The sequence below is a fragment of the Ursus maritimus genome, unplaced genomic scaffold (genome assembly GCF_017311325.1).
Source record: "Ursus maritimus isolate PB19 unplaced genomic scaffold, ASM1731132v1 scaffold_13, whole genome shotgun sequence".
NCBI classification, from domain to species: domain Eukaryota; kingdom Metazoa; phylum Chordata; class Mammalia; order Carnivora; family Ursidae; genus Ursus; species Ursus maritimus.
This window is the reverse complement of record NW_024423675.1, coordinates 1,093,803-1,116,113: the sequence shown is the minus strand read 5'-3', so window position 1 is coordinate 1,116,113 and position 22,311 is coordinate 1,093,803. Positions and strand designations below refer to the sequence as shown.

Here is a 22,311-nt window from a genome sequence, read left to right as displayed (position 1 = left end):
TTTGATTGTAAGAACAAAATCTTAGTGGTATTAGTATACTGGGAATATAACTAATATGCCAAAGGCAAAAAATCTAAGATTCTCAACTTTTAAATGTTGTTATTATTAATTTAAATAATCAGAATCCACTCCGCATTTCTCCAAGGTCTTGAGAATACTGCAGTTAATCTGTGGATATCCACAATGGAAGGGGGTACTAAAAACAATCTGCTTGTGAAAATTAAGGAATGGATAACATCGCTAGAACTATCAAGCAAAGCATGGAGAAATGGTTAAGAGGGGAGCCAGGTAGGAAAAAACAGCTTGAAGAGAAGTTTGGAGATTGGCTGGAAAGCCTTTCGGTAAATACCAATGTACCAGAAGAGTTCACAACCAATGGACCGAATATTCCTTTCTCAGAGCCTTCACAATTTGCTATAACATAGCAAAATGCCTAAAGTTTGCCATCAATCAACAAGCAAAGCAGCAATCAACAAAAGAAGTTTGTTTACTTCTTCAGTTAAGTACCATGGGAAAAGTTCGGGTGAAATCTGTGCACCTTCCTAAATAATCTCAAGGAAAATACCAAAGACAATAACTGCTCTATTCTTCGTGGTATATATAATTTTTTGAGCTCTGAACATTAAGTGTTTACATATTATTAGTGATTTGGCCATCTACTTCCAACAGGGTATCTGCCAGTTTCAGTTTAACTGGGATCTTTATTGTCCAAGCTCATACAGTAACAACAAAACAGAATAAAATAAGATGGAGCGATAAGCTGTTTGAGAAAGAGTACTAATCTTAGAGGCAGAAGACTTGAGAGTTCTAGGTTTAATTTCTTTCTCTATTTTGAGGAAAATCATTTAACTGCCCTATTTCTGTTTCCCATCTGTCAAGTATGTTATCAAATATAAGCTAGATTGCCACCTGTCAGGATATTGCAGAGGGAATTCCTCTATTTGAAAAGATGTTGGGAAAAAATTTTACTTTTTCTGTTACTCTAAGACTGTGTAATAGCCTATAAGTATATCTTCCCCCAAATAAAATGAAGGTGAAGGGCCTCAAGCACCTCAGCTAAAATTTAACTAAATGGTCCTTCTTTGGGAAATCTTGAGATGAATTATATTTATCAAAACAATTTTAAGTACTTATTTTTTTCTAGTCTAATGATTCTTTTTTTTTCTCTCTCTCTAGAAAATTTACCTTTATCCTTATCCAATGGTTCCTGGGAAAGAATAGTGCACAGTACCGGGTTTTTCCACACCCCAGTCTCTTGAGCTAGAGTAGCTAAAAAATGCAATTCACAGCTGCCATTCTCCATCAGCTTTTCATGAGCTACCTATAAATATTAAATAAACATCCAAAGAATTACAACAGATTTTTAAAAGCAAGCTTATCAGGCTCTAAATATAATACTAAACTTTTGAAAAATAAGACTTTTATCTTAAAAATTTCACATCACATTACAAAGTGCTGAATTCCTTTACTTCTGATTCTTAAAGATGAATCTCAAGAATTGTATCAATTGTAAATTTTAAATACAATGTATTTCTAGAAATAAGTTAAAATTATTTTCCCCCAAAATCTAAACCAAGAGCAAAGTTACTTCTGAAGGAAACTATCAGAATATCCACAGCATAAAAGACCTTACACATTTTATATCCTTTGTGTTAGTAAAAAAAAACTTTTTCCAGAAAGACTTCTACCATTAATAAAGGACAGATTTGCATCAAGGCCTAAGTGACAACATGCACATATTCCAATAAAAGGGACTTATGAAAACAACTAGATGCATGATTTTTCATTTATTCATTACATAGCCTTGGAAATATTCTATTTAAAACTGACACTAAAATTTGCTTACTAGTTGTTTCCAAGTGTTCATGCAATTAGCATATTGTTCAAGACACAAAAGACCAATGGTTTTTATTCAATTCAGAAAATGTTTATTGGGAATTTCTATGGGCAAAGGACTAGGGAAGAGAGCAACTGGTCCCTGCAACTATGGAGCTTATCCTCTAGTGGGGTAAAGAAAGGTTAAAACAGTAAAACAAAGGCAAAATGAAACAAATGCTGTTAAGCAGGTATAAAATAACCCCAAGGAAGCTCTGATATGAGAGCAAACTGTCATGGAAATTCTTAAAGCTACATGCTATGTTTATACAAAAAGTCTATTCCTCAAAACCATAAAGTCTCCCCACTGCAACAAGTTCCAGTGCTTTAAGAAAGTTTCTTCGAGCAACTGCTGAAAGCTACCATATAAGGATTTAAAGAGTTATTTCCTTCTCATTAACCCATATGAAAAAGTATCAACTAGTGCTATGGTTTCAAAAAGGAAAGTTTAGAAGTTTATCATATGCTGACAAAATAGCATGAGGAATTCAGTATTATATTTGTATATAAACAACTTAATTCTGGGGTAGAGTGCCAAACAATGAAAAGTTCCTAAAATAATTATTTGCCTAAAAATAAATACTTGCTGGCAAAACAATCTAAGACATGAGTTACTGATATGCTGAAGTAGAAACTGTGTCATCAAAAAGTTAGTTGCAACATGACAAACAAGACAAGACACCTTCATTTCAACAGTTAAGTATTATGTGTAAGACACTATGTGAAATCTTATGATATTAAGATATGAATCCTACCTTAAAGAATTTTGCAATTGATGAAGACTTTAATGGTTAATATTAAAATACGAAAGCTGCCTTCTCTACCTAAGTACAGTTTATTTCACATGCTTCTAAAATTTGAAACTAATTCTCTTTACTATATCTCCTACAGAAAAAAAACATCACGCCAAAATATACTTTATGAACTCTGGCTAGAGAAAGAGAAATACTTTCCGAAACTAGCTAGCAAAAACATTCTTTTTAATCAATTAACCAAAACTTACTTGAAGCTATAGTATAACCAGCACAATCTAGTGCTTGAAACAAAATTTAACATTCTTGAAAATACTCCAAGACAACTAAGTACTAAATTGTGTAGTACTTCTATAAGGTAGAATAACAGCACTAAATAAAAGAGACAAAGCATGTGTTTTCAGTTATAGGAGAAAAGCATGGACTTTGGAATAAAGAACCTTGATTCAAGTAACTACTCTGTAATATTGGCTGTATAAATCTGGGTAGATAAATATTTTAAAGTATGAGCCTCAGTTTCCTCACCTTTAAAATGGGAAAAATATACCTACCCCCACAAAGTTTTCATAGGGATTAAATGTTAAATTCGTATAAGGCATATTGCAGATGTTCAGCAATTAAGCTGTTTCTAAATACAAATTAGGACATTTTCTTTTTTTTTCCCTTACTGGTCTGTGAAAGTCCTAATTAACTGATCCTACAGAACAGTGCAATATTCAACCAATCTATCTAAATATGTATCTTCATTTAACACATATTTATTGAACACCTAGTATATGCGTGACATTAGTGTAAACAAGAGCTGCAATTAATGCTTGTTATTACATAGATGTTTTAAAGTGTAACCAAATAATTATTAAGAATAAAGAAAAAGGATATAAGATATACCTATATGAAATTTAATAGATAAATATTCTCACCTGCACCAGTGTCTGAAATTGTTCCCACTGTTTATCTGATAACTCAACAGGCAGACACAGTAAAAGTTCAACACAGCTTCTAAAAAACAAAAAATTGGTAAGGATACAAATATTTATTAAAATTCAAAGTAAAATAAAACAAATAAAGCTACTATCAGTAGACACCCGTAACTATTCTATTTAAAATTAAACTACCGTTAAGACTGAGATACAGAATTAAAACAAAAAGCTAAATCTAATTTTTTATTTACTCAAAGGTCTACTCACAATGCCAAGCGTTCCAGAACCAATGCTACATTTTCACATTCAGAGGTAAGATAAGGTCGGGCTTTAACATAACTTTGGATAGCCACTGTGTATACCTCCAATAAAGGTAAAGGATCTTCTGAAGTTTTCCATTTCTCTGCATATTCAAGGAGTGTCTGTTTTGGAAGGAATAATAAAAAGTATTCAATGTAAATCAAAATACATATTGGCTAATTAACTTTTTCTTTCTTCTCTGAGAAATTTTGAAAAATAACATTTTTTATTTATAAAAACAAAAAGTAGCTTACACTGATTAAAATATTAAAAGTAATAAAGTCATAGTCTTATTTCCAACAGCTCTCTGTCAGAGAAAAGATTAGTGTAATTATCCAACAACAGCATCATTTCATGAAGGATATGTGTCATAAGCATTATATTCTTCCTTCTCTAGTCAAAATGCCACCTTTCACCTCAAAACTTCTAACATTTAAAAGTTATTTTAAAAAGAAGATTCCCAGACCAGCTTGACCAGAAGACATGCAGTAAAGAATTTCAAATATTTATGTTTCTATTTTTCATATAAGGAGCATAAAATTCAACACCTAAAATAAATAAATTGCATATAGTAAGAGAAGACATGTGATTTTTCAGTTAATAAAAAAATAATAGTACCACATATCACAATTTTTACAACAACCATTATCACTTTAAAAAATCATCTAAAGTACATCAACATACGTAAAATCAGTATTAAAGATATTAAAGAAAAAGGTCAAGTAACTTTTGTAAATAAAAAACTTATTTTTTTAAAATAAAAAACTGTTTATTCCTTAATGAAGTAAATATTTCAAATATACCTTATCAGAATTACTAAAAGTAAAAAAAAACCCACAAAACAAAAACTCCCCCCTGCTGTTTATCCTATAGAAGAGGTAGAAGAAACTGGCAGCAGCATTTAAAGACATCCACACTTAAGGCTCTACACTATTAAAATACTGAGTTAACTAAAAAGTATTATCTAAAAGGTTCTATAATTATACTAAATAAAGAACTCCAATTGTTTTTATAATATAGAAAACTGCCATAGTTGGTCCTCTTCACACTTCAAGATTTAAGACTCAGCTCACCACATGTGGAAATTCAGGTGCCCTCTCCCAGAAAACAGGGTATCGTGAATGAAAACTCCGTGAGGGCTTATACGCTCTGGCACACAGAAGTAGCTTTTAAAAAATACGTAGATAGGTAGAAAGGTAGGAAGTAAGTTATAAAGTTAGGGAGGGAGGAAGGAAGAACTTACATTCTACTATCAAATACTCAAAACACTGCCTTGTCCTCTCTACTACCTCTAACAGTAGCTAATGATCAGAGAGAATAAGGAAGGATGGACTAGAAAGGGTACTCTGGTAAATTAAAGAGCAACATAGTAACAACTCACTCTCTGACCAGTCACATATGCACAGACCCTGATCCTCTCCAAGTTGGACAGACGTGCAGGTAACCTGGAGACCCAAACTTGCCACTGACATCTGAAGTGAGGGCAGTCTTGGGGGGCGGATCCCTTTAACCCCTGGGGTCTGAATTCAGCCAGTTAACGATCAGAATTTAATTTTAATTGCAGGACACTCCCTATTTGGTGTTGGAGAGTTCGAGAACTGGCATTGGAAAAGAGCATGTATTTCGTGTTGGCAGTAAAAAAGAAAAAATTCCTCAACAGAACTTATAAATATCTAGCCCCGAGGCTTCTTCCTCTTCCTCTGCCCCTCCCCCACTCATGCGCACGTGCTCTCTCTCAAAAATAAATAAAATCTTAAAAAAAAAAAAAAAAGAACTTACAAAATCTAAACCAAACCTACCAACTGAATGCAAAGATCTGCATTTTGGGATTGTTTGTAATCATCTATCTATTTCTAGGAATGAAATAGAGTATAATGTTGGTTTTAATGTGTTCCTTGGGCATTTTATGGTGATGTGGCAGAGGAGGACCTCACATCTTCAAGAATTTCCGAATTAACACCAACTGTGCATACAATTCTTACTTAAGCGAGCAACTGTCTTTCTACACAAAGTTATTAAATATTATTTTCCTTTTCCTGGAAAAACGTGTTTAGAGGTCTAGGAAATTTCATGCCTGGCAAATATTTCTAATCTAACATGGATTAGACTGAATGAATGCTTAGGTTTCCCCTATTAGTCCTCTAGCAGTAATGAATCAATTTCTATAAGAGTTTTAACTTTTGCTGAAAAAGAACAGAAAATATAGCATACCAATTTCCCAATGGATTTGAAATTATAAGCTTCCTCCTTTCATCTCCTAACCAAACGAAACCCTTAAAAAGGTCATACATTTCTACATATATGTACATATCTAGGCATACCTCATTTTGTTGCACTTCACTTCATTGTGCTTCAAAGGTTTTGCGTCTTTTAAAAACTGAAGGTTTTTGGCAACCCTGCATTGAGCAAGTCTATCAGCACAATTTTTCCAACAGCATTTGCTTACTTTGTGGTCGTCACATTTTGGTAATTCTTAAAATATTTCAAACTTTTTCGTTATTATTATATTTGCCATGGTGATCTGTGATCAGTGACCTTTGATGTTACTACTGTAACTGTTTAGGGCACCACAAACCACATCCATCTAAGACTGAACTTAATCTATAAATGCTGCATGGTGCGTGTATTCTGAATGCACTTCAGACCATCCCTCTCCTTCTCCCTCTCCTTGGGCCTCCCTATTCTCAGAGGCCTAACAGTATTGAAACTAGGGCAATTAACCCCACAATGGCCCTCTAAGTATTCAAGTGAAAGAGTCACACATCTCTTACTTTTATATAGAAAGCTAGAAATGACTAAGCTTAATGAGGAAGGCATGTCAACAGCCCAGACAAGCTGAAAGCTAGGCCTCCTGTGCCAAACAGCAAAGTTATGAATGCAAGTTAAAGTTCTTGAAGGAAATGAAAAGTGCTACTCCTATAACACACGCATGCTAATAAAGTGAAACAGCCTTACTGTTAATATAAAGTTTTAGTGGTCTGAATAAAACCAGCCACAGGATTCCCTTAAACCAAAGCCTAATCCAGAGCAAGACGCTAACTCACTTCAATCTATGAAGGCTGAGAGAGTAAGTTGCAGGAGAAAAGGTTGAAGTTAGCAGAAGCCGGCTCAAGAAAAGGTTAAAGGTTTAAGAAAAGAAGCCATCTCTGTAACATAAAAGTGTAAGGTGAAGCAGCAAGTCACCCAGAAGGTCTAGCTAAGATATTAATGAAAGTGGCTACAGTAAACAGATTTTCAGTGTAGACAAAACAGCCTTCTATCGCAAAAGATGCCACCTAGGACTTTCTTAGCTAGAAAGGAGAAGTCAACGCTTGGTTTCAAAGCTTCAAAGGAAAGGCCAACTCTTTTGTCAAGGGCTAATGCAGCTGGTGACTTTAAGTAGAGCCCATGCTGAAGATACTAGGGCCATTAAGAATTATGCTAAATCTACTCTGCTTGAGCTCTATAAATGGGACAAAACTTGAGGGATAGCGCATCTGTTTACGACATGGTTTATTGAATATTTTAAGCCCACTGTTGAGGAAAAGCTTCCTTTCAAATATTACCACTCACTGACAATGCACCTGGTCACCCAAGAGCTATGATGGAGATGTACAAGATGCATGTTGTTTTCATACCTGCTAATACAACTTCTGTTCTGGAGCCCATGGATCAAAGTGTGACTTCAACTTTCAAATCTTATTATTTAAGAAATACTTTCATAAGGCTACAACTGCCTGAAACAGTGATTCTTCTGATGGGTCCTCAGATCAAAGGAAGTTTAAAACATTCTGGAAAGGATTCACCATTCTAGATGCCATTAAGGACATTTACGATTCAAGGGAAGAGGGCAAAATATCGACATTGGAAGAAGCTGCTTCCAATAACTGCAGTAACTGCAGATGTGGTGGAAACAGCAAGAGAGGGACACCTAGGTGGCTCAGTCGGTTAAGCATCTGCCTTCAACTCAGGTCATGATCTTGGGGCCCTGGGATCGAGTCCCGCATTGGGCAGCAGGGAGCCTGCTTCTCCCTCTGCCTCTCCCCCTGGCTTGTGCTCTCTCTCTGACAAGTAAATAAAAATTTGAAGAGAAGAGAAGAGAAGAGAAAAGAAAAAGAAACAGCAAGAGAACTAGAATTAGGAAGCGGAGCCTGAAGGGGTGCCTGGCGGTCTCAGTCAGAAGAGCATGGGACTCTTGATCTCGGCATGAGGTAGTGAGTTTGAGTTCCACATGGGGTGTAGAGATTAAATAAAAAACTAAAAGTGGAGCCTGAAGATGTGACTGTATTGCTGCAACCTCATGATAAAACTTAAACAGATGAGGAGTTGCACGTTAGGGATGAGCAAAGAAAGTGGTTTCTTGAGATGGAATCTACTCCAGGTGAAGATGCTATGAAGACTGTTCAAATGACAACAAAGGATACAGAATATTACATAAACTTAGTTGATAAAGCAGCGGCACGATCTGAGAGGACTAACTTCAAATCTGAAATAAGTTCTACTGTGGGCAAAGTGCTATCACACAACATCGCATGCTACAGAGAAATTATTGGTGGAAGGAAGAGTCAATCAGAACAAACTTAAGTGTTGTCTTACTTTAAGAAAATGTCACAGGCCACTCCAACCCTCAGCAACTACTACCTGATCAGTCAGCAGCCATCATCGAAGCATGACCCTCCACTTGCAAAAAGATTATGACTCGCCAAAAGTTCAGATGATGGTTAATATGTTTTAGCAATAAAGTATTTTTAAATTAAGATAAGTACAGGGGTACCTGGCTGGCTTAGTCAGTGAAGCATACAACTGTTGATCCTGGGGTTGTAAATTTAAGGCCCACATTCAGTGTAGAGATTATTTAAAAATAAAATCCTTCAAAAAATTAATTAAGTACATGTTTTTTAGACCTAATGCTATTGCACACTTAGTAGACTGCAGTACAGTGTAATTTTATGTGCACTGGGAAACCAAAAAATTCATTTAACTCACTTTATTGTGATATTTGCTTTATTGCAGTGGTCTGAAATTGATTCTGCATTATCTCCAAGGTATGCTTGTACCTACATTTTCCTCAAGACCTACATTTCTTGATATGTCTAGCTCTCCAAAGGGTACTCAAATATTACTTCCTTCCTGGGGCGCCTGGGTGGCGCAGTTGTTAAGCGTCTGCCTTTGGCTCAGGGCGTGATCCCAGCGTTCTGGGATCGAGTCCCACATCAGGCTCCTCCACTGGGAGCCTGCTTCTTCCTCTCCCACTCCCCCTGCTTGTGTTCCCTCTCTCGCTGGCTGTCTCTCTCTGTCAAATAAATAAATAAAATCTTTAGAAAAAAAATATTACTTCTTTCCTTTATGAACAGAGTTTTTCTGTCCTCAGATGAAAGAAGTTTTTAAACTTAACTCTAATAGGTAACCAAAAATTAACTCTTTTGGGTTTAATAGAGTCTGAACTGATGAGAAAAATAACTGACAAATCAAAGAATGTTAGAACCAGAAAATACCTTAAAAACTATCTCTCTTCACCTCATTTTAGAAATGAGGAAAGAGGGAGAGGCAGCAGATTCTGGTGAAAACGAGACCACTCAGGTGGCTATTTAATAGTCTGGGAATAATGTAAATAGGGAGAGGGTAGAAAGATGACAGTGGATTGAGATAATATGAGAAAAGTGACGACATACTCATAATGATTACATATAAGAAAGTTAAAAAGCTCGTTAAAAAGCAAATATCTATGCTTATAAAGCTTTGAGAGTTGATATTTATAGCCAGTAAGTCTATTAATAGTAGTACTTCCCTTGTTTCTCAAGACACTAAGATCAGCACAACCACTGTGAAACTGGAAGTATCTCCAACATAACTGGTTAATAAATTATGCTTTCTTCAATTAAAAAGGAGTTACTTACTTATATCTACTGTCTTAATCTATACAGGGTTTTTAAGTGGAAATTTCAGAATGATCAGACCCCTGTTCATTTCACAGAATTAGAAGAGACCTTAAAGATCATTTAATTCTGTTTTACAGAGTAGTAATTAAAGGGTCTAGTGATCTGCATACTATTAATAGAATTGGTAATTAGCAAAGCCCTCACTCTCTGTGAAATATTCTGTCCACTACAAACAAATACTGGTTGTGGTACTGTAAGAGAACTAAAAATTTGTGATGCTACTTTGTAACTAGGAAGTACCTTTTACCTCTATTACTTCAATTATTCCTTATAACTATGAGATGAGGTACTATTTATCCAATTTGCCAGACATACTAGAATTAAATAACTTCTTTATTGACAAAGCTTATTTTAGTTTGAAGTCAGACTCAAAGCAGCATACAATAAAAAAGGTTTTTCATATAATAGGAAATTAAGAGGAAGGGCAGGTTCCAGGATTGGTTAGTGTAGTAGGTCAACGGTGTCTTCAAGATTGTGATGAGCACTGGGTGTTGTATATAAGCAATGAATCACTAAAGCCTTTACCTGAAACTAATATTACACAGTATATTAACTAATTGGAATTTAAACAAAAACTTGAAAGAAGAAAAGTACAAACAAATAAAAACAATGTCTTCAAGAACCCACCTATGTTAAGAACCCACCTATGTCTTCACTTTGCTATCCTCAGGTGGTGCCCCCACAGAATCCCCAGGCCTAAAACAGTGAAACAGGTTTCTTATCCAGACTAAGCAGTAACCAGAAAGATGAGACTATCTCTTCATGTGCATCTCATTTAGGAACAAGGAAACCTTTCTCAGAAACCCCAAACTCAATTCCCATCAGATTTCTCCTCAGGTCTCAATGGCCAGAACTGCATCACACACCTTCGTCAAAAATCACCCAGCCATCATGGAACCCCCTGGTTGACTTTTAAACCAATCAGAACCCACTCTCCAAGGCTGCAGCTAGGGCCTGATTCCCTCAAGCATAAAGCCATGTGGAGGAAGGAAACTGTGTGAATAAAATCAGGGTTCTATTAGGAAAGTGAGGGAGAAGCCAGTCTTACGGTTTGGTTGTCTAATGGTTTTTATGTCCACATACCCTCAAGAATGAAGAAGTGAATGTATGTGTGCATATATGTATGCACATTTATATTTATATATACACATAAACAAAGATAAAAGTCATTGTGATCTGGTTTTGAGAGAGGTGTGAGGGGACAGTATAGAAGATAAGAATTAGGGACAGAAACTTAAAAGTTTTCCTGTAGGGCACCAGATTGCCTCCATTAATGAGTAAAATATTAAGTATGGCAAGAAAATATAAAACTGTGTTAAATGAAGAATGATTGATCGTACTAAGGATGCTTAATCTGGATAATAACATTTACTGAATATTTACTATAAGTTAGGCACTGTTCTGAGAGCTTTACATGTAATACCTATTAGCAATTAGATAAACTACAGTACTATATTAAAATTGGACAAACTGGATTAAAGTAACAAGCCCCAACACTACAGAGCTAGTTAAGAGGCAGAGAATAGATTCAAACCCTAACAGTTGACTTTAGAGTTTAAGTTCTATGCTCTACATTTCTGGAGAAATTTTTTATTCACAAATTCACAAATGTGAAGACCTGTCATGTAAGAGAAGAGTAAATTTTATTCTGCGTGGTCTCACAAAACAAACCAGGACCACTAGGTTAAAGTTTGAAGGAGATATATTTCTGCTTCCTCTGAGGCAGAGCCATCAAACAATTAAGAGTTAACCAATATAAGACAGGTTGTCCTCTTGGGACAAGAGGATCTACCACAGTTATTCAAGCAGGAGCAAGATGACTGAGGTCAGGATGCTGTAGGACAGTCATATTTTGGAGGCACATTCTATCACAGTAGAAGAGCCTACACTTACTGTGGTGTGTGTGGGGGGTGTCCTAAACCAGTGCTTCATAGAGGTTTTCACTGCTGTATTATTTTTAAATTATTCAAATTAACTTCTGATATTTAAAAATAAAATTTTTAAAGGTAGGGGGAGGGACAGAGGGAGAGAGAAAGAGAGAATCTCAGGCAGGCTCCATGCCCAGCACAGAGCCCAAAGTGGGCTCAATCTCACAACCTGAGATCATGACCTGAGCTGAAATCAAGAGTCGGAAGCTTAACCAAAAGAGCTACCCAGGAGCCCCTAAAAAATAAGTTTTCCATAAAATTTGGGTTTCTGGCTTTTCTTTTTAAAAAATTTAGGAATCTTGGTAACTTTGGGCCCATATTCCACTGTGACAACAACTGGCTGGTGCTGAATGATGAGCCAAAATCCTTGAGCATAAACTCTCTGGTTGCTACAAGCCTCACCTAGCTGTCTCCCTCTTTAAGGGATCTACTGCACCCCTACAAGGTATTTGTGGTCACAGCCTCTACCCTGTGGCATATAGAACAAGTCTAGAGAAGAGAAAGAAGTATAAGTAAAAGAAAGGTTAAAAGATCACGATCTAACAGGATCGCTAATGCAGGGTTTTGCAACCTTTTTCCTTATCATCCCTTCCTAAGGAAACTTCTGATTTTTTTTTCCTAACCATCCCCCATCTCCAATGAGATGTTAACACCCAGATGTGATGTATACCTGTTTATGGGTCACAAACTATTATAATATCTAAGTTTTTCTCTTGAAGAGCCAATTTTAACCCCCATGGGAATAAAAACGCACACTTTAACATTTTGGCTCTTAAACTTATTTCTCATTATCTAAGTCATTAGAGACTGGAACATATATACTCTAGGGAGAAAGACAGTATAGATTAACTTCCAGCAGCTTCCTTTTGTTCCTCTAAGCATTATTAGGTGAGAAAACAAAAGAATTTTGAAAAAAAAAAAAAAACACAGGAGTGTTAAAGTTAATGAGCATGAGAACTAAATCACATTACTGTCCTTTGTAAAGCTGAGACTAGTGGAGCGTTGGATATCTTTATCCTCTTATACTCATGTTCAGTTCCAATTTATATCTAGGATTGTCTAGAGTAGAAACTCTCCAAAGTTTTGACCTCATGACTCTTTACTCTCTTAAAAATTACTGAGGATACCAAAGATTGTTTTTTATGTGGGTTATAACCATTGATATTCACCATATTAGAAATGAAAACGAAGATTTTTAAACTATACATTTTTGAATGGATTTTAAATAATAATAAACCTACCACATGTTACTAGAAATAAAATATTTTTAGTGAAAAAAACTTCAAAAAATTAGTAATATGAATGCCATTATTTTATATTTTTCAAATTTCTTCAGTGTTTGACTTAGAAAAAAGCATGATTTGCCTATTTCTGCATTTAATCTGTTGCAATATCACACATCATATAACCTCTGGAAGACTCCACTGTACACAAGTGAAAGAAGGCAAATAACATCTTACAGTTTTGACCTTTTGGATCCCCTGAGCATTTGGTGTGTAATGCTCTTTAAATTTCAAAGTTATTAAAATTTATTTTAAGGTTTTGTGTAAAAATGGTGGACTGGATACACACAGTTTTGTACCTTGCTCTCTCCAAATTTCACTAAAACAACAATTTTTTTAAAGTAGCATAAACCCAGGGATGCCTGGGTGGCTCAGTTGGTTAAGCATCTGCCTTCAGCTCAGGTCATGATCCCAGGGTCCTGCGATGGAGCCCTGTGTTGGGCTCCCTCCTCAGCAGGGAGTCTGCTTCTCCCTCTCCCTCTGCCACTCCCCCTGCTTGTGCGCTCTCTCTCTCTCTGTGTAAAATAAAATAAAATAGTAGCATAAGCCCCAAAAAACTAAGAAAACAGAAATGAAAGAAAGAGAAACAAAATATTAAACCCTAAAAAGCATATAGAAGAGTGGCACTCTAAGAAAAGTGACTCTTAAGGAGACTTTATATAGACACTAACTGCAGGAATACCAAAGGGTTCAGGAATTGGGAGCACTACGTGCCTCTAGAAATGGGGGTGAAGGTGGGTCTAGGAAGAAGATTGGTTGAAAGTCTACTTAAGTGGTTAAGCCTCTCTGATTTCCTAGTCCCTCTCCACAGTTAGATGACCCAAGCTAGGAACTATTCCTCTCTATTGCCAGCAGAAGCTTATTCTGTAGAGAAGTTTTCTTTCTTTTTTTTTTTAAAGGTGTCTGTACACAATTGAGGGGAGGTATCTTACTTTTATAACAAGGCATTAAGTCAACTTTACACACTGACCACAGAGGCAGCTCCCTTTCTCAAATCCTCTTCCCAAAATCATTGTCAGAATCTCCAGAAACTTTAGTGGAGTCCTTCTCTGGGAACTCAAGAGAAAAGACCCAAAGATTCTACCAGGCTTTTCCCAGGGGGGAAAAAAAAACCCCAGTTAGGTTCCCTTACAGTGAAGACCACAATAAACCTCATTCAGGGGCGTGGGGCTCTGAATCCTTTTTCAGTAGTATACCTTTAAATATACACACAGCCAAGGACCAACTAGACATTTGAGGAGAGCATCTAATAGTGAGAGATCAAAACAAACAGTAAGAAACAAAAACAACACACACACACACACACACACACACACAGAAACTCAAACAAACAAACAAACAAACAAGACAGAAACCTGGAGTAAGCAGAGAGACTCTGAGATTATGGGAGAAGACAAAATCCAAAAAACTATTATTAATGTCCTCAGAGGTGAGAAAGTGTATTAGACTTATGAACAAATGCCATATCATATTTAGAAAAAAAGATTTAATTAAAAACAATAGTAGAAATTAAATCCTCAAAGAGCTAGAAGATAAGCTGAGGAAATGTCTCCAGTAAGTAAAATAAAAGGTATAGGAGAGAAAAGATAAGAAAATTTGGAGAACAGTGCTTGAGGTCCTCTAGTTAACAACAGGAATTCCAAAAAGTCAAAACAGAGAAATGGAAGGAAAGAAATCAAAGAACTAATTCAAGTGAATTTCCAAGAACCTAAGCACATGAATTTTAATGGAAAGACCCAGAGTGCCCATCACAATTGCTGAAAGTAGACCTACACCATGGTACCTTTTCATAAAATTTCAGAGCTCAAGGACTAAGAGGATCAAAAAAGGCTTAAAGGAGAAAATAGTAGACTTCTCAACAGCAGCACTGGAGCCAAGGAAAATGAAGCACTGTATTAAAAACTGACGGGAAATTTCCATCCAACTATCGTAAGTATTAAGACAGCATAGTTATTTTCAGACATGCAAGTTCTCAAAAATTTCACCTTCTAAGCACATTTTTCCAAGATGCTACCAAAGGAGGAGAATTTTGCCAAAATGAGAATAAAGCAGGGAAGAAGTGAGAGTGATATCCAAGAAAAAGGGAATCTAACAAAGAGAGAGGCGATGAAGATCCAAGAAGAAAGCTGTGTAACAGGCCTGAAGAATAACTGCAACCCAACAAGATGACTCTAGGAGAAATTTCTTCAAGGGGAACTTGATAGACTACCTAATGTGCCTGAATAAGCTGAGAGGAGATTTACACAACTGAGGGAAGAGTTTGGATTCAATCAGCAATACATACATAGAAAATTCAGCTAAGGCAGTAAGTCTATAGAAAATGGCAAACAATTAGAGAATGAACATTCTTTACAAACACAAATAAAACATTTACAAAAATTAACTGCAAACTAGACAGTCACAAAAAAAAAACAAACACAATTAATGTCATACATTTCATTCTTCACACAGTGAAATAAAGTTAGAAACTATTATCAAAAGACTACCCCTATAAGGAAAACTACAAACTTGAAAATCTTTAAATGTACTTCTAAATTACGGCTGGAAGAAATCCTAATAGAAATTAGAGAATAATACTTAGACTTGAACTACAGCAAAAACACAATATCAAAATTTGTAGGATGCAGCTAAAGCAATCTAAAAAGGGAAATTTATACATGCAAATGTTTATACTCCAACTTCTGCTATAGTTTTTTTCTTACAAAAAAACAAAAAACAAACCCACACATTTGTTTCAACACAGTATGAGCAAGACACGAATTTCCCACTTGCTTATGTGTGATTCTTTTGGTGAGAAACATCAGGTGAAAGTAGAAAACTGAACCCAGCGGAACTGAGCTGTGCAGGAATATGCAAAATACACACAACTAAAAACATGTACCATCTATCTCAGTTCACCAGGTGTGTTGAACCACACCTACACACACATGGTATTACACTTTCTTTCCAATGTCAGAGAACTCTCCTTCCACCACCTCACAATAACTTGCAAGCTGTATCCCTTCTGACACCTACAAGCAAACTTAGGTTTTTTTTGAGGTTAAGTACCACATTCATGTTAGTACTTATGTATGTCTTAACTACTAAATGGATATAAAACAATATTACTGTTTTTATAAGGTTCACTGTGGGGGGAGGGGGAAAGGAAGGGAGGGAGGGAAAAAGGGAAAAGAGGGAGGGAGAGAAAAGGAGGGAGGAAGGGAAGGAGGGAGAGACATGAAGTTTTTGAGTGTTGTGCCTCTAACCCCATTTTCTCCATAAACCCCATGATTTTGCACAACAAGGTGATTGCTAGGAGTACATACATTGTGATAAAGCAAAACTGACTGCATTAGAAAAGATACAATGAAAAACACTTATGGGGCACCTGCGTGGCTCAGTCGTTAAGCGTCTGCCTTCGGCTCAGGGCGTGATCCCAGGGTGATGGGATCAAGCCCCACATCCGGCTCCCTGCTCCACTGGGAGCCTGCTTCTTCCTCTCCCACTCCCCCCTGCTTGTGTTCCCTCTCTCGCTGGCTGTCTCTCTCTCTGTCAAATAAATAAAATCTTAAAAAAAAAAAAAAAAAAAAAGAAAGAAAAACACAGAGGATATTATTGGGACAAATACAGAAGTCTAAACATGTACTGTAATTAGATAATATTAATGTGTCAATATTAAATTTCCTGAGTGTGATGGTTGTCTTTGGCCTTAGGATACAAAAATATAAGGGGGACAATGTCATGATGCCTGCTAACTTAAAAAATCCAGGAAAAAGAGAAAAGAAAGTGTGAGACAAAGCAAATACAGCAAAATGTTAACAACTAGCAAATCTTGTGAAAGGTATCCATTGTACTATTCTGTAAATTTTCTGTAATATAAAGTTTGGAAAAGCAAAATACTGGCGATGGCAAGTGTGGTGGATTGAATTCTCCACTCCCTGCATCCAGGCTCTTTTTGACATGACTTTGGAATACTTCCCATACCGGTAGAGAATATTTTCGTATCCTTTGCAACTTGTTTTAACCAAAAGAATGGGGCAGGAGTAAGGGCAGGCCAGCTGTAAGTTTAAGGCTCTTGCCCTGTCTTATGCTTCTACTATCAACATAAGACGATACATCCAGATTACCCAATCAGGAGGATGAGTAGAAGATGTCCTCTGGTTGCTCTTGTTAAGGCCAATCTGTCAGTCAACATCCAGCCAACCTCAAACCTATGCATGACTCCAGTCAAGACCCACAGAATGCCTAGCCAACCATCTCCTGATCTTGGATGAGTGAGCAATACATGCTTACTGTTACATGTCGCTAAGACTTTTGTGGTTATTATGCAGAATTTTGTGAAAACTAAGTAGCCAACTTAAGCCAACTTAACTTAGACAACGAACAGAATAAACTCAAAGTACAATAATTTTTTTTAAAAGTAAAAAAAGTATAAGAAATAAATGAAATAGAAAATAAAGATACAAGAGAAAGGATCAACAAATCCAAACACTGGTCATTTGAAAAGATTAAAAAATAAGAAGGGGCGCCTGGGTGGCTGTCGTTAAGCGTGTGCCTTCGGCTCAGGTCATGATCCCAGGGTCCTAGGATCGAGCCCCACATAGGGCTCCCTGCTCAGCGGGAAACCTGCTTCTCCCTCTCCCACTCCCCCTGCTTGTGTTCCCTCTCTCACTGTGTCTCTCTCTGTCAAATAAATAAATAAAATCTTAAAAAATCTTTTGACAAAATTTATCAAAAAAAAAAAAAGATAAAGCACAAATACATAGAATTAGGAATGAGAAAGAGACCACCACTACAGAAGCAATACAATTTTTTAACTGTTAACATAATACATTAAATAACCTTATTCCTTATTTGAAATGCTTAAAAATCTTTTTTTTTTTTTTTACTATTTAACTTAATTGATTTTTAATGAAAAAGCTTAAAAATCTGAATGGGAAGTATTTTAGAAAAAGTTTCTAAAACTATCTCAAAAAGAAGTAGAAAGAGAACCCACTAAAGAACCTGAATCCAATTAAAAAAAAAAAAAATCACCAAATGATTTTACAGAAAAATCCAGCAAACAATCTGTCAGAAAACGGATCATCTATTACAGAAACTTCTGGAAAAAAGGAAGGAGAAAATGGAGGGAAAGAAAACTCTCCCAATTCATTGTTTGAGGCTACTATAAACTTGAAAACTGGGCATACATAGTATGTGAAAGGAAAATCACAGGCCAATCTCACTTATAAACAAAGATTTTAAAATCCTAAATATTGGGTGCCGGGTGGCTCAGTCAATTAAGCTTCTGCCTTTGGTTCAGGAAATGATCTCAGGGTCCTGGGATTGAGCCCCACATTGGAGCCTGCTTCTCCCTCTGCCTGCTGCTCCCCCTGCTTGTACTCTCTCTTTCTAATAAATAAATAAAAATCTTTTTAAAATCCTAAATATTACTAAACCACATCTTCAATAAACATTTAAAAATTTTTTAAATATCCTGAAACAATCACAAAGTTACAGAAAAGCTGGAAATATAGTACAGAGAAAAATTTTCCCTGAACCTTTTGGAAGTTAGTTGCCAACCTGATGCCCCATTGCCTTTAAATATTTGTCTTTATTTCCTACAAACAAGGACCTCTTATATAAACAGAGTATGACCATGAAAATCAGGAAATAAATACTGATAAGTTAATGCCATTTAATTCTCAGACACCATTCAAGTGTGCCAATTATCCCGATCATTCCTTGTAAAGAGAAGGATACAGTTCAGACTAATGGAATGTATTTAGTTTTCACGTCCCTTCAGTCTTCTAAGACTCATTCAGGACCCTTATACTATCAAAGATTATGGGCCAGTTATTTTGTAGAATGTCCCTTAATTTGGGTTTGGTATTTTCCTGTAATTGTATTCATGTTATGCATTTTAGCAGGAATACCACATTAGTGATAGTGATTTCTTCTCACTGTACCTCATTGTAATAAGTGATACGTGATTTCAATCTGTCCCTTTATGACATTCATTTTAATCACTTGATTAAGTAGGGTCTGCCCTCCTTTTGGGCTCTCACTTATTAGCATGCCGCAACTGGCTATCTCTCTAGGTAATTCCACCCTCCCCCAACCACCCTTCTCCCTCTGCTTAGGCTCTGACAGAAATGCCCCTCTGCAGAAATGCTTCAGGCTGCTCCCTTCCTCCTTCATGGATGCTCTCTACTCAATCACACCTGGACTCTAAATCTCCACACACAGCCATGTGAGCCACCTCCTTATGAAGCATTCATCATCCTAACTGGGCTCTGACTCCTGCCCCACTGAGCTGCTACTCTGTGCAGATACCCTCTTTGCCCAATCTGGGCTTTGACACTCACTCTGGGTCAATGCAGCACCCCTGCTCCCATCCCCAGATTACCTACTCCACCCTGCGTAATGGATTCAAAGATAAGGACTGAGTTATTAGGAAGGAAAGAATGGCTACAATGTATTTTTTAAATGTATTCTTGACCCAGTAGGATTTATCTGAGCAATACAAGGACAGTTTAAAATTAGAAAAAAAATCTATTTACTAATTTACAATAACAGATTTAAAGGAGACACTATATGATTATTTCAATAATTACTCAAAAAAACGACGTATAAAAATGCAACCCATTCAAAGTACAGGAAAAAAAAAACCTTTGCAACAATGAATAAAAGGAAAGCTCCTCAACAAAACTGAGGGTATTCAGTAAAACCCACAGCAAATCTCATACGTATGAGTGAAATGTTAAAAATGTTTCCCTTTAAAGTCAGAAACCAAATAAAAAATGCCTGCTATCACTGCTTCTATTCAACACTGTAGAGCTAATCAGTGTAGGTAGAAATAAAGTTTAATAAAGGCTGGATAGGAAAAAAAAGAATGTCATTTATCGGAGCGCCTGGGTGGCTCAGTCAGTTAAGCGACTGACTCTTGGTTTCTGTTCGGGTCATGATCTCAGAGTCCTGAGACTGAGCCCCACTATGGGCTCTGCACTGGGCATGGAGCCTGCTTAAGATTCTTTCTCCCCTTCTCCCTCTGCTGGTGTGCGTGCACACACTCTAATAAATAAATATATATATATATTTTAAATTGTCATTACTCGAGACAATGCATACATAAGAAGTTGAAGGGAATTCAGTATAGTTGCAGGGTTATCAAGCCAATGCAAAAAATCAATTCTGTTCACAACTAAATAAGTAGAAAATATAATTGTTAAAAAAATACCACTCATAATAACTAAACCCACGAAATACCTAGGAATAAATTTAACAAAATATTTTTAAGATCTTGTCAGGAAAAAAATATGAAACTTCACTTAAAGACATAAAAGAAGGCCTGCATAAATGGAAATAACCTCATTCACGGATGTAGTAAGATAAAATTAATAAAGATGGCAATGTGACCCAAATTTAATCTATAAAATCAAAGTGATGTCAATGAAATTCCCCATAGGATTTTTCATTTAACTTGGTAAGTTGATTGTAAAATTCATACAAAAGGACAAACCAATTCTGAAAAGTCAGGTGGCAGTATTTGCCCTAATGAGATAGCAAAACTTATCCTGAAGAAAAACTGAGAATGTGATATTGGTATAGATGATGGAAGAGAATCAGAGCTTTAAAACAGCACTACTAGGCATACATAGGAACTTGGGATATAAAAGATGTGCCATTAGAAATCAGGGAGTAAGTACAGACTATTCCTTAAATAATGATGAAACAACTAGCTATCCTGGGGAAAAAGTTACAACTATTATCAGCATACAACAAAACTATATCCCATATGGGACTGAATAAAAAAACGTGAGAAGTAATACTTTAAAACTTTAAGAAGAAAACATAAGAGGAGAATATCTCAAGATTTTGAGAATATCTCAAGGGAAAATTAAGGACTTCTTAAATAAGACACAAAATACAAAACCATAGAGGAAGATAACGACAACTGCAGCAACATTAGAATTTAAAACTTCTGTTCATCAAAACCCCACAAAAAAACAAATGAAAAGCCATGAACTGGGAAGAAATATTTGCAGTCCATATTCCCAAAGAATACTTATTAATATATTCCTAATATAAAAATAACTCTTAGAAATCAGTTAAAAAGAGAAAGAAAGAAAGAAAGAAAGAAAGAGAGAGAGAGAGAAAGAAAGAAAGAAAGAAAGAGAAAGAAAGAAAGAAAGAAAGAAAGAAAGAAAAGGAAGACAAACACACAATCCAACTGAAATGGGCCAAGGATAGAAACAATTAGCTAAATGGCTAATCCGGTGTAAAAAAAATTCTGATCAACTGAAATCTCAGGTAGACTTTGGGGTAAAAGGTACCTCTGACCAGAATCAGTGAAAGTGAAATGTTAAGATCATTTCCCTTTAAAGTCAGAAACAAAACAAAAATGCCTGCTACCACTGTTTCCATTCAACACCATAGGACTAATCAGCGCAATTCAAAAAAGAAATGAAAGTAATAAAGACTGGAAAGGAAAAATAAAAATGTCATTATTGCGGGGCGCCTGGGTGGCACAGTCGTTAAGCGTCTGGCTTCGGCTCAGGGCCTGATCCCGGCGTTGTGGGATCGAGCCCCACATCAGGCTCCTCCACTATGAGCCTGCTTCTTCCTCTCCCACTCCCTCTGCCTGTGTTCCCTCTCTCACTGGCTGTCTCTCTGTCAAATAAATAAATAAATAAAATCTTTAAAAAAAAAATGTCATTATGGCAGACAATGCATACATAAAAGGTCCAAGAGAATTCCAACGACCAAGCTTGTCAGAAGTCTGACTTTAAGAACAGATGTTCATCTGCATCACTTCTAACTCCCAAGTCTGCCTCTGTATCTCAGGCTTGAGAACTTTCCATCAGCATATTTTCTTCTAAGGGTGCTACTCTTATATACCTTTCTCCTAAACAGTGAGAATTCAGGAGAGTCTCTTACTTAAAACGAAATTCAAGATCATTTTATCATCTTACTTCTACATTATTCTGGTCCTGACACTTGCTGCTCCACATCTTAGTCTACTATCCTTGGCAAACGGCCACTATCATAGCTATCTCAGTAGCACGTTAGCATTTTCAAAGAAAATCAATTATGGGAGCTTCCAGGATAAACACAAGAAGGTGCTGGGAGAGTGACATCCCTGGAGAGGTCATAGAAGCTCTCCGCCCTTTCCACCTACCTTGCCCTGTGCATCTTTTCCATCTGGCTGTTCCTGAGTTAGAGTCTTTTATAATAAACCAGTAATCTAGGTCCCTATAACCATTAAGGTGGTGGGAAGATACACAGTAGCTGAGCACCCTTTCTTCTTAACACCATCCTCAGAATCGGCTTTGGAGATACTTTCACCGTGTCCACCTTCTGCAGCAACCGGGCAT

At 36.3% G+C, this 22,311-nt stretch overlaps 1 protein-coding gene across 2 annotated transcripts in view; it reads right to left on the bottom strand.

Moving 5' to 3' along the window:
* Positions 1 to 22,311, bottom strand: part of ZNF292 (zinc finger protein 292) — a 90,019-nt gene that overhangs the window by 37,679 nt on the left and 30,029 nt on the right. Inside the window, exons 3-5 of one of the 2 annotated variants that reach the window (XM_040627519.1) lie at positions 3,815 to 3,969; positions 3,548 to 3,626; positions 1,186 to 1,321 (exon numbers count right to left, since the gene is read on the bottom strand). In XM_040627519.1, the coding sequence (XP_040483453.1) occupies positions 1,186 to 1,321; positions 3,548 to 3,626; positions 3,815 to 3,969 (370 nt within the window). The remainder of the gene's footprint in view (positions 1 to 1,185; positions 1,322 to 3,547; positions 3,627 to 3,814; positions 3,970 to 22,311) is intronic. The other variant, XM_040627520.1, reaches the window with a different exon arrangement.